Here is a 12,408-nt window from a genome sequence, read left to right as displayed (position 1 = left end):
GTGCAAGGGATGTCCCCAGTCCCTCTGCCCCTTCCTCACCTGCTCCCGGGGAGCAGGAATCCTTGCCAGTCCCCCCCGACCCCGACCCCGACCCCGACCCCGGTGCCTCCATCTGCTCCTGGGACCCTGGAACTGTCCAGCGGCGCCTGCTCCTGCTTTCGGGGGTCCCTGCCTGCCCCCTGCCGGCCGTCCCCTGCCACCACACCCGCAGCATTCACCCCGCTCTGCTTGCAGGTGAGACGGGCACCCGTGCACCCCGGAGACCATGATCCTGCCCCGCGCGCTGCCCCTGCTGCTGGCCATGCTGCTGGTGGGGGCGGGCAACGCCGCCTTCCCCGAAGAGCCCGGGCCCCTGAGCGTGGCCCCCGAGGACTGTAAGTGAAAGGGGACCTGGGGGAAGGGGAGGCTGTACCCAGCTGGCGCAGCGGGCTCAGAGCCAGCGCTGGGAAACTCCCTGGGTTTGGAGGCTGGGGGGTTCTTGCCAGCAAGGCTGCGACGTGGGGCGGCCAGGACACAGCTGCTGTGTGGACACTGCCAGGGCAGGGCCTGGGTCCCACAGGGCACTCCTTGCCCATGGGTGAGGGGTCATCAGGCATGCAGTGGGGTAGCTAGATAAACAAAGCTGGGTGGGGGGCAATAGGGGCCAGCCAGGCAGAGCTGAGGGGGTGCGGATGGGGGTGCTGAGGTCACAGCACTCAGCTCGCTTGTAATGGAGGCAGCCCTGGAGCCAGGGGTCCCAGAGGGCAAGTGTGGGGGACGTGTGCACCCTACCAGTGAAGGTGCCCATGGCTACCCTGTGTCTCTGCCCCCCAGATGTCAAGCAGTACTCGGTGTTCGTGGGCCACGGCTTGAGCCGCTTCTCAGGCGCGGATGGCGCCGGGGCCGAGCGCCTCAACATCCAGCGCATGCTGAAGGTCAACCAGACGCTGTACATCGGAGACAGGTATGTGCCACTTGCAGCCGCTAGGCCAGCCCCTGGGGAGCAGGTCCAGCGGGTCCAGGCAAAGCCAAGGGGTAGGGGGCACGGAGAGGTTGGGACCTGGGGGGAATGTAGGGTCATGAAGCAGCTGCGGGTAGACTGGCGGGGGGGCAGGGAGGGTGATGTGTGCTGAGGGAGAGGAGGGAGGGCTGCATCCCTGCAGGGAGGAGAAGGGATGCCCATCCCTGCAGGGACCTACAGACCTTTGCTCAGCAGCACCCTAGCAAGGGGCCAAGGCCCTGGGAGGGGATGGCTTTCTACCCCTGCCATCACTGCAGGCTGCCTGGCTGGTGGGGTAGCCCGGGACGAAGGGACTGCCCTGCTGTTGGACCAGCCAAGAATGAGGTGAGAGCTGGGAGCTCTTCCCTTGCTGCAGCCAGCCGAGCCTGGAGCTAGAGAAAGGGGCCCCTGCAGCCTACAAGTCCCAGCATGCAATGCACTGCCTGGCTTTGGGCAGTGGGTGGGCTGGAGACACTCCCTATCCCAGCATGCAATGCACTGTACGGCTTTGGGCAGGTGGTATGCTCTGGACACACGCCCTATCGCAGCATGCAATACGCTCCCTGGGCTTTGGGCAGATGGTGGGGGTTGCATACCCCTGTCCCAGCATGCAGTTCTCAGCCCAGGCCTGACCCGGAGGTATGGGCTGCAGACACTCCCTATCCCAGGATGCACTGCTCCTGCTAGCCCAGGGTGACTTCCTTGCCCATTAAGCACTGCATGCTGGGAGTGGTAGTGTCTGCAGGCTGCCCCTCTGTTAGGGGCAGGGGTGGTGCACCCTGCCCCATGGCTGAGGCAGCCCTAGGCCCACATAAGCTGAGTGCTGGACAGGGTTGGACAGAGCGTGAGCACCCCCTGCTGGCTGGGGAAAAATACACCCCGACACTCCTCTCCATGGGGCTTGAGGCGAGTCCGGCTGGTCCAGCCACACCCGGCGGCTAGAAACCCTGCGCCTGCCTCCTGTGTCCCGCGTTCCATCGTTAGCCCTTCACCGGCTCCATTTAATAGCAACGAATACAGCTCTGGAGCGACCACCTAGGGCATAAATCACCCCGTCCCTGCAGGCGCGAGTTAGTGCTTGGTCCCAGCCTTGCCGTTCACCCGGCAGTGGCAGCACTCTGGAAAGGGGCTTTAAACAGCTGAGGCTGCCTCTAAGTGCATCGATTAGGGTGGAAACTGGCCTGTAAATTAGTCTGAGAAGCCGATTGAGAAACAAAATACCAGGGAGAAAGCAGTGTGCCTGTGCCCACCCCCAGGGCCAGATCTCACAGGGTGGGAGCAAGGGAGGTCGTCGGCTTGGGGCACCGTGGGCAAAAGGTCCAGAATGAATCCTTCCTTCCCATCCACACCCACCTATCTATCCATCCAACTATCTGTACTTCTGTCCACTTCCGTACATCCCCATCTGTCTGTCTGCTTCTTTATCCATCTGTCTGTCCATTTGTCTGTCCGTCCATCTGTTGAACTGTGCACCCCCATACTTGCCCATCTAGCTGCATATCTTTCTCTCTCTCCAGCCCTGTACATGCCTACCTGCTTGTATCCCACGCCTGTACACGCACTTCTGTCTGTGTGTCTGTCTCTGGCTAACAGAAGAGGTAGCCGGGATCCCGAGTCCCCCGTGTCTGGGCGCTGCAGTGTGTCTGCTCTGCGCTGTGAGCGGGAAGCTCAGGGCAGAGGAGGGAAGGTGCTGGGGCAGGGGGAGTGTGGGCCCAGTGGGCAGACTGGCAGGCAGGCCAGAGCCGGTAGCCGGGGAAGGGCACATGTGCTCCCACCAGCACAAGCTGCTGTTGTGGCTTTAGCATGGCTCCTGCCCCCCCTCAACAGCCCCCCAGACCCCACCTGCAGCCTGTGCCCCTCTGGGGTGTGCCCTGGGCTGACTTTGGGGGCAAGGGCAGTGGGGGACTCAGCACCAGCGGAGGATGCACGGCGGGGAGCAGGGGGACTGGGGGCAGCTCTGCCGGGCCGGCATCTCGCAAGCCTCTGCTCTAATGAGGATTCGACTCCGCTCAGCTGTAGGAGCCCCACGAGGCAGCAATTAGAGTGAACTCTCCCTGCGGTTCATTAATGCTCTGGCACTTGGAGTGATGCAGCAGCCACGCATGGGGCGGAGGGACCGACCGAGCGGGAGGAAGGGGAGGAGTGAAAGACACGTAGGGCCGAGCTGGGGTCTGGGGAGAGTACGGGGGCTGCATGGGGTGGGGGCAAGGATCAGCATTGGTATTAGGGCCTGGGACGTGGGTAGCATCCGGCTGACAGAGACCAGGTGTCAGGAGCCAGATTGCGTGGAAGGGTGAGGGCAGCTGAGGATCTTTCCCTGCTCCCCTCTTGGGGTTCAGCCCATGGGACTCGAGGGAAGAGGAAACCCCCCCCAGAAAGAAGCCTGCCCCCATGTCTGTGCTAGTACCCCCCCCGCCCACCCTCTGCCCCAGGGTCACACATGCCTAGCCCCTGCTCCCCTCCACACCCTGCAGCCAGGGCAGAGGTGGACGGGGTGCCCAGCATGGGTCGAGCTCTGCACCCAGCTCCTTGCCGCAATTGCTCTGCACTGCCCTGCTGTGGTCACACAGGTTCTGCCCTGGGTGGGCACGTGGCTGGCAACCCTCTCCCAATCAGAGGACCTGTGCCTGCTCTGTGGGCAGGGCAGGGCAGAACAGGGTTGGTTGCTGGGGGTACATCAGACACGTGTGTGAGTGTATGCACATGCGTGTGTACACTAGGAAGGATTGGGTGGGGTCCGGTATCGGACTGGGGTGGCACTGGGGCATTCCCGTGCTCCTGCCTGTTTCTGACTCTGTCCGTCTCCCCCCAGGGACAACTTGTACCGTGTGAGCCTGGAGCCTGCCACCACCAGCGAGATGCGCTACCAGCGGGTAGGTGGGGGTGCAGTGGAGCTCCTCCAGCTACCGACCCCAGAGCCAGGAAGGAGCACCCCTTATTTGTGGGCAGAGCAGGTCTCCAAGGGTGCCCCAAGGTCCTATCTCCAGCTCTGGGCAGGGGCTGATGGAAGGGACTGAGCTGGTCCTGGCCCCTCTGTGCAGCTCCCATGGCTGCTCCATGAGCGGAGAGCTGAGACTGGGCCAACTCACGACGGCTCTGGGGAGTGCGGCTGCAGCAGGGGACTCCGTGCTGTCTCTGCCATGCATCTGACTCACCGCTGCCGTTTGTTTCCCTCCCAGAAGCTGACGTGGAAGTCGAACCAACATGACATCAACATCTGCCGCATGAAGGGGAAGCACGAGGTAAGGGTGAGCCCTACCCCCCAATCCCCACCCTGGGGTGCCCCCTGCACCCACCCACTTCTCTGTTGCCTGCAAGTGGCAGGGGTGCAGGCACTCCCGCTCAGCCCGCTGGCACCACCGCCCCCCCAGAGCAGCCCCACTTGCCACCTGGGGGGGCCGGTGTGGCTTCTCTCCAGAGCCACACGCTTCCCCCTCGCCGCCTTTGAGCTCCCTGCAAACATTTGTGTCAAATGTGATTTATTAGACGCTGGTATAATTGGTTTTGTAATTAATTATTTCTGGTCTGTTGATCAGAACAGACACATCTCATCATTGGCGAGAAATCCAATTTCCCCATTCTATTACTGCCACTCCGGGCCGGGGCTGGCTGCGCGCCAGGCTCCCCAGGGGAGCGGGAGCCCCGGTGCCCTGCCAGACCATAGCCCCAGACACGGGCCCTGGCCCTGGCCCTGGCTGCGGCGGGAAGTGGATCATCGCAGGCAGGGGCAGGGAGCGGCACTGTGTGACAAGGCCTGGGGCTGGGCACTGAGCTCACTGGCTTGGTTGGGAGCAGGTCTGTTCACACACGGGTTCGTCGGGCCAGCACCAGGACGGGCCTGTGAGGTGGGACCTGGAGAGGCTTAAAAAGTTCAAAGGCTGATGATTTCCACGTAGGGAACTGAAGGCTGGGGGGTGTCCGGGCAGCCCGTGACTCTTTCTCCTGTGGGAGCATCAGCCTCTCTCTACGTGGAGGCGCCTGCAAGTGAGCGTGCCAGGTCCCTTCTCCATCAGCCCCCATCCTTCCTGCCCCCTCCCCAGCTGAATGTCAGGCCACCTGTGGAATGAGGTCCCTTTATTTGCCTGCCCATCTAAGGGCCCAGGGGACAGGTGTGTGGCTCTGAGATGCCAGCCCAGCCCCTCCAGCCAGCACTGCCATGTGGACATAGGCTCCCTGTGCTGGGAGAACTTGGGGCTGGGATTTTCCCTGTGGTTTCCATTGGGATTTGTAGGGGTTGGGGTGCCCCAACCCCCTCGGCCCATTTGAAAACCCTGCATCTGGTTTCTTTGGCTGTGAGAGAGATGCACCCAACTCCCCTTGTCTCCCAGCAGGGAAGGCCCTCACTCCATCCCTGATCATCCCCATCAGGGTCTCGCTTATGCTGTGAACCTCCCCTGGGATCGCAGACCCCAAGAGGCCTGAATCTTATTGCCTTTCAGATCTCACAGGGGGTCTCTGTGTTTGCTTCATTGGGGCAGGGGTGAGGGGTTCTCCCTGCGAGGGCAGTGGCACTGATCAGTGGTGCCCACAGGGACGGGGCAGGGGGGAGCACGTGCATGAAAGCAACTTCAGACCAGGACGGCCAGAAGACACTGGAGCTCCTGGGCCTCCTAAAAGGCCTGACTTCCCAAAAGCCCGGGACGCTTGTGCTCCCCCTTTCCTCACCAGCCTGGCCTGGGTTTGTTTTACTTGAAGAGGTGGGAACCCTTGTGAGTGCCATGGGGCTGTCAGCATCACACGCATGTGCACACGCAGCACTCAACTACATGCATGTGTGCACACATGCTCATCTGCATGCACACACTTTCTCCTGCATGCATGCGCACACGCTCATCTACATGCATGCATACGTGTGCGCACATACATTCACCTGCATGCACGCATATATGTGTATGCACACACCTTCATCTACACGCCTGTACCCACACACACACACCCCTCCACACCCTCCCCAGCTCAGGGCTCTCCAGAAGCGTTTGCAGCTGCTCCCAGCCTCCCTGGCCTCCCTTCATCTCTGCCCAGGCCTTTCAGGCAGCTTCCTAGCTTTTCACCCTCCCTTTGTTTCCCAATCAAAGCACCTTAATGTTTGTTTCCATGGTTTCCGAGTGGGCTTGGAAGGACTGAGCTGAAGGTGCTTGGCTGGATGTTCTCTGTGCTGCGGCTGCGGGGTTTGGGAGGCAGGTTGGGCTCTGCTCTGCCCAGACCACAGGCAGGCAACAAAAACACCCCCAAGCTGGCAGCAGTGCCTGCCTCATCCCAGTACCTAGAGCAGCCTGGCCAGGGGCCAGTGGAGACATAGGTCTCCCCTTCCCTGGGCTGCTAGCACCAGTAGCATCATCTCAGCCCCTTCCCAGCCTTGCCCACCCTGGCAGATCCATCCTCTGGTTGGCATCTCCCTCTAGCCGGCCCACGAGCCCCAATGCGCCCCCAGCAAGGCTGAGCATGGGGGTCTGTGCCCTCGCCCCGCTGTACCAGCATTCCCATGGCAGACCCGCAAGGGGCCCTGGAAACAGGGAAAGAGGTGGCTGCAGGGTGGAGCATCTAGATTTCAGACCACAGCAGGGAGGAGTAGAAGGACCCGCACAGAGACAGGCCAGCGCTGGCGGTGGGGATGGGTGGATGGACGTGGGGGTGAGATGGATGAGTGTGCCCGGGATAGGTGCATGGCTCTGTCTTGGGTGGGAGTGAGGGGTGGACTGACAGACAGACTTGTTACACCTTCCAGATGGAAATGTTAAGGGGTGAAAGTGCAGCAGTGCAGACTGCTCCTGTTCCTTGTGGGCTGTGGGGTGCTGTCCCCTGGGAGGAGAGGCCTCCGGCTTCCTGCAACGCCAGGGCCCCAGAGGTTGCCGTGAGCTCAGTTCTGCCTCCTGCTGCCCGGGGGCCCCCCCCGGGATGCAGGATCTGCCCCCCCCCCCCACCTGCCCCAGGCCAGTCTGTGGTGGCCATGCGGGGGTGGGCACTGGGCCTGGCGGGGCTGGGCATGACCCCTGCCTCTCCCCCAGGCAGAGTGCCGGAACTTCCTCAAGGTGCTGCTGGTGCAGGACCCGGGCACCCTCTTCGTGTGCGGCACCAACGCCTTCAACCCCGTCTGCGCCAACTACAGCGTGAGTCACCCGGCATGGGGGGGCTGCACCCGCGGATGCATGTACTGGCAGCATATCTCATGTGTGCAGCATGTGCTTCTACATGGCACGTGCCCCTAGGGGGAACTTGTGTTCACGCGTGGCATGACCCACCGGAGAACATGGATGCCCTGTCTGTATTGCCTGCCTGTGTGCATGCACATACAACACGCCTGTGGCAGGCGTTTCCCAGGTCCTTAGCATGTGTGCAGTGTGGCCCGCTCGTCCAGCATACACATGTATGTAATGCAGGCATTCACATGTAGTGTGCATCATGTCTGTAGTGCACACGCATCAGCAGTATATCATACAAGGTGTGTACACATGTGCCACATGCATGTAGCACTTGCCCCAGGATGCAGCATGCACGTGTTTTTCCGTGCTGTCTGTGATGGGGCTGGACAAGGCAGCGAGGGGCCCGGGGTGATGGCAGTCCCCTGGCTGGGCTGGGCTTGTGTGCATGTCAGCTGTGGGGGATGAAAGGCACCCGCTGCCGCACAGGTCCCTATGGTCGCCCGGGGCATGGGCTGATCACAGCCGTGTCTGCGGAGGACTCAGCAGGGAGAAAACAAGGGCAGACTACAAAGAGCCGAGGGAGCAAGGAAGAGCTGGAGTGCATGAAATATTCACGGGAACAGATTGCTTTGCTCTGACTCCACAGAACGGGCACTGGGGGGGCACAGTACGAGACCACAGCGAGGTGTGGGGGGATCATGGGAAGCGGGAGACATGTAGGAGCACAGGGAGGGGGCTGGGGGCCCAGGGTGCCAAGGCAGCCCGGCCCATTGGTTAGGGCTTGGTGCAGCAAGCAGGGATGGGCTGGACCGGAGCCTCTGACCCCATGCTCTCACCTGCTGCAGATGGACATGCTGGAGCCCATTGGAGACAATGTCAGCGGCATGGCCCGGTGCCCCTACGACCCCAAGCACGCCAACGTCGCCCTCTTCACAGGTCAGTGCTGCCCGGCCTGCGGGCACTGCCCTCCTCCCCCTGCCTTCTGCTCCCTTGTTCTTCCTACCCCTCTACCAGGCACCCTACCTGCCCGTCCGTCTGTCTATCCACCTGGCTGTCTTTATCTATCTATCTGTCTATCTCTGTCTGTCCCCATATACTACCATTCGCTCCCTCCATATAGATCTCCTTCCTGAGTCCATCTGCCTGCCTACCTGTCTGTCTACCTGTCCCTATAAACCACCATCCATCCACCCACGTCTCCATCTCTCCTTCCATCCTTCCCTCTGCCTCACACATCCCCCTCTCTCTCTTGTCCCCAGGCGGGATGCTGTTCACAGCCACAGTGACGGATTTCCTGGCCATCGACGCCGTGATCTACCGGAGCCTGGGGGACAGTCCCACCCTGCGCACTGTCAAGCACGACTCCAAGTGGTTCAAAGGTGGCTCCTGGTTCCCCGAGGGGGTGGCGGGCGGGGAGGACAAGGTTCCCTGCCGGGCAGTGATCTGGATCCTGGGGTGGGGCGTGACGGACATCCCTGCCCCCTTGGAGGCTGGTGGTGGGGCTGTGGACAAGGGGCAGCTCACACCAAACCCCAGCAGCAGCCTTAGGTGAGGGCACTTGTGAACTGCCCACCTGCCCATGCCCTCTGCCCCCGAGGCCAGGCCCTGACTCCATCATCTCCACTCTCCCTGCTCAGAGCCCTACTTCGTCCATGCTGTGGAGTGGAAGAGCCACGTCTACTTCTTCTTCAGGGAGATCGCCATGGAGTTCAACTACCTGGAGAAGGTGAGCCTCGTGGCTGCACCCCAGCCTGGGGACAGCAGGGCAGAGGCTGGAGGGCACAGAAAGACGCCTGGCCCATGCATGGGAGGGAGCAATAACTCCCATTAGGCTGCCTTCGGGGGGCACAGGGTGGGGCTTGGGGAGCTGGGTGTGGGGGCAGCAGCACATGGTTGGGGAGGGGGGTGACCACCCTGTGCAGGACCCCAGAGTGTGGGAAGAGATGGCTGGATTCAGCCCCCAGACCCCCATCCCACCACCGCTGATTCCCACAGCGGCCAGGTGGGTCCTGCAGCTTGGAGGAGGGTCAGGCTGGCTGTTGGGGCCTGGGCTGGGCTGGCAGGGTAGCCTCGGCTGTGCCCTGTCCCCATGCCTGCCCATCCAATCCCATCCCACTGCAGGTGGTGGTGTCACGGGTGGCGCGGGTGTGCAAGAATGACATGGGCGGCTCGCAGCGCGTGCTGGAGAAGCAGTGGACGTCCTTCCTCAAGGCCCGGCTCAACTGCTCTGTGCCGGGCGACTCGCACTTCTACTTCAACGTCATCCAGGCCGTCACCGACATCCTGGAGCTGGACGGGCGGCCCGTGGTGCTGGCTGTCTTCTCCACACCTGCCAACAGGTGGGGGAGCTGGGGCATACACCAGTCCCAGCGTACACGTGGGGAGCCATGCCAGCTTAGGCATGGCCAAAGACCCCTGGGGACCCTTTCACTGCCTGTGCCAAGAGGGGCGTCATTCATTATCCTCGGCTGGGGATGTCTCACAGGGCATCAGCTGGATCAGTGGCTGCCCTGAACAAGGGTCCCAGGACCTTCCCAGTGCGTCTGAAAGGAGGAGGGGAACACCTATGTACCCCCCAGCTACCCCGATCTCACTGGGGCAGCCAGGGCACTGAGCCCCTTCCCTCCCAGCTTGTCTTGGTCCCTGGCTGCCAGGGCCATGGGTATGTGGTACCTCTCCAGGCTTGGCGCGGCTGGCCGCGTTGTTGGCCCGGTGCTCTGGAGCTGGAAGTGGCTCTGTGACTGATCTGCCATGGGTGTGTGGCTCTGAATGGGCTTTTCTGAATAGCCTTGGGCTCCTTGGAGGGCCTGGTCACCCCCTCCCCTCCTAGGTCTCAGCATCCACCACTGACCCAGCCGAGTGCCTGGATGAAGCTCAGCCTGCCAGACCCACATGCTCCAGCTTGGCTCCAGCAGTGCAGCCGTCTGCACTGGCTTCATCAGCCCGTAGTCCCAGCTGGCCCTGCCAGCCACCCCGGGGAAAGGCCACGGGTGCCCCTTGCTGTGACTGTGCTACAGGGTGGGCTGGGAGGCCTGCAGACAGAGCCCAGCGCCAGCAGTGCTCAGCCAGGGCCCATCGCAGCCATTCACCAGCTTGGAGGAGCCATCTCTTGCTCGGGGACCTTTGCCTGTGGTGGGGGCACTTGCAGCGGGGCCCTGGGCAGGGGAGTCTGTAGAGGCAGAGGCTGCAGGTGGCTGAGCCCAGCTGGACGCCGTGGTCCTGACACCCCCGTCTGCATCCCCAGCATCCCTGGCTCGGCCGTCTGCGCCTTCGACATGGCCCAGGTGGCGGCCGTCTTCGAGGGGCGCTTCCGGGAGCAGAAGTCCCCTGAGTCCATCTGGACGCCGGTGCCTGAGGAGCTGGTGCCGAAGCCACGGTGAGTGAGCTGGGATCCCCTGGGCATCACCGCTGAAGGCAGGTGGGGAGCTAGGACCAGGGTAGCAGTGGACAGCAGGAATTATTGGGGAGGGAGAAGTCCCCATCTCCCACCCACCTGTGTCCTCGATGTCCTGTGCTCCGGCCCACAGCTGGGCTCCCATTAGGTCTGATACAACCAGGCCAGAAGCAGTGGGACCGCCCCCTTGGATGGGGGCTGGGAAGGGGGGTCCTTATGGGGAGAGCTCGTGGGACGTGGGCTCCGGTATCTCCAGGCCCCTGTGACTCGGCTCCTGGTTGTGCCTGGAGCAGGGTGGCAAGGGCTGGGGGGCTCCGGGTGCATGCCGCTTAGTCTGGCCCCCTCCTGTCCCACCCCTGCCAGGCCCGGGTGCTGCGCCGCCCCTGGCATGCGCTACAACTCCTCCAGCGCCTTCCCCGACGAGATCCTCAACTTCATGAAGACGCATCCGCTGATGGATGAGTCGGTGCCAGCGCTCGGCAACGCCCCCTGGATCATCCGCACCATGACGCGGTGAGTCCCCTCCTGCCCACCTGCCCCTCCCCATACTCTGTAGGGCTCAGGCCCAGCCAGTCCCAGGACAGGGCTCTGTCCACATTGGGGTCAGGGGTGGTGGGGTTCGTGTCAGGGGCAGAAGGCAGGAACGGAGCGTGCCCTGGACTGCGGATCTCCCCAAGGCAGCACCCAGCCAGAGGACCTGATCCTGCCCGATGCCAGGCATCCCTTGCGTAGTGGTGCTTCAGGCTGGCGCGGGAAAACTGTGACTAGGAGGAGCTGGCTCCCCCTTGTTTCCTGCCTGAGCAGTGTGGAGTGGAGGCAAATGTGCACTTGTGTGGACACAGGGTTTGACACACATAGGCATGTTCACATATGTACAAGGATGGGTGCTTGTGCACAGAGTTGGAGTGCACGTGTGCTTGTATGTGCATGTACCCTGGCGTGTGTAGGAACGTAGAAACATGCGCCTCTGACTGTGTGTACTATGTACTTGTTTGTGCTCACATGGGTACAAGTGTACATGTGTGCTGTGTACTTGTGTGTGCTCACATGGGTATGAGGACAGATAGGTGTGCACTTGTGAGCATGTGTATATATGTGCATGTAATATATGTGTGTGTATGATGTACACGTGTATGTGTGTAGTGTACACTTGTTAGTGCATGTGTGGGCGCACACACGCTCCTGCTCAAGGCATGAGGACACCAAGAAGGCTGATAAATCTCATAAACTCTGCAGCCGAGATTGTCTCCTCCTAATTAAATCTGCCTTAATTGCTGTTTTATGTGGAATTAATCAAGCATTGCTCGCTCGCTCTCAGGCCAGGAGCTCCTGCTGGGAGGCTCTGGGGGCCGGCACGGCCAGGGCAGATGTGTCACTCCCCAGGATTCGAGATGCTTTCAACGTGGGGCAGAGAACTAGGGGGAACCCAGCGGTGGCACCCAGCCGGGGTGGACATGTGTGGGGGCCCCCAGGGCAGAAGAGCACCAGTGCTATACCCCAGTGACAACCAGTGGGTGGAGGGGTGTGTTCAGGCGCTGCTGTTTAGCCCCTGCATTGCCAAATCCTCGCCTGGTGGCACCAGCTCTACTAATATGCAAAACAGCTGGAGTTAATTGGTGCAGATAATTGCAGCCACAACCAGGCGGCAGAAAACTTTTCCTCTAATTGACCCTTCCAGGAGGGCAGGGACAAGGAGCCTGGGCTCAGAGATCTGGGGACCCTGCCTGGCTTCACAGAGGTGATGTCCAGAAGCCCCCACCTGCGCACTGGGGCTGCCTGGCTGCATGTGGGGGTGTGGACTGCAGAGCCAGGGATCTGGCTGCGCGTGTGCGCCCACACAGAATGCCCGGGCGCCCCAGGGTGGGGGTACAGCAGGGTACATGCCTGCTGGGGAC

General features: G+C 61.9%; 1 protein-coding gene across 1 annotated transcript in view; it reads left to right on the top strand.

Moving 5' to 3' along the window:
• Positions 1-235: 235 nt before the first annotated feature.
• The window catches only part of SEMA6B (semaphorin 6B), a 27,200-nt gene continuing 15,027 nt past the window's right edge, over positions 236-12,408 (top strand). The window contains exons 1-11 of the mRNA XM_019513420.1: positions 236-374; positions 814-943; positions 3,792-3,852; positions 4,159-4,221; positions 6,985-7,086; positions 7,965-8,055; positions 8,379-8,498; positions 8,757-8,845; positions 9,241-9,458; positions 10,364-10,495; positions 10,877-11,026. Coding sequence (XP_019368965.1) covers positions 266-374; positions 814-943; positions 3,792-3,852; positions 4,159-4,221; positions 6,985-7,086; positions 7,965-8,055; positions 8,379-8,498; positions 8,757-8,845; positions 9,241-9,458; positions 10,364-10,495; positions 10,877-11,026 — 1,265 coding nt within the window. The 5' untranslated portion in view covers positions 236-265. The remainder of the gene's footprint in view (positions 375-813; positions 944-3,791; positions 3,853-4,158; positions 4,222-6,984; positions 7,087-7,964; positions 8,056-8,378; positions 8,499-8,756; positions 8,846-9,240; positions 9,459-10,363; positions 10,496-10,876; positions 11,027-12,408) is intronic.

Source organism: Gavialis gangeticus, unplaced genomic scaffold, assembly GCF_001723915.1.
Source record: "Gavialis gangeticus isolate Ggan-Ray unplaced genomic scaffold, GavGan_comp1, whole genome shotgun sequence".
In the NCBI taxonomy this organism is placed as follows: domain Eukaryota; kingdom Metazoa; phylum Chordata; order Crocodylia; family Gavialidae; genus Gavialis; species Gavialis gangeticus.
Note: the sequence above shows the minus strand (reverse complement) of the source record. Positions and strands in the feature narration are given on the sequence as shown.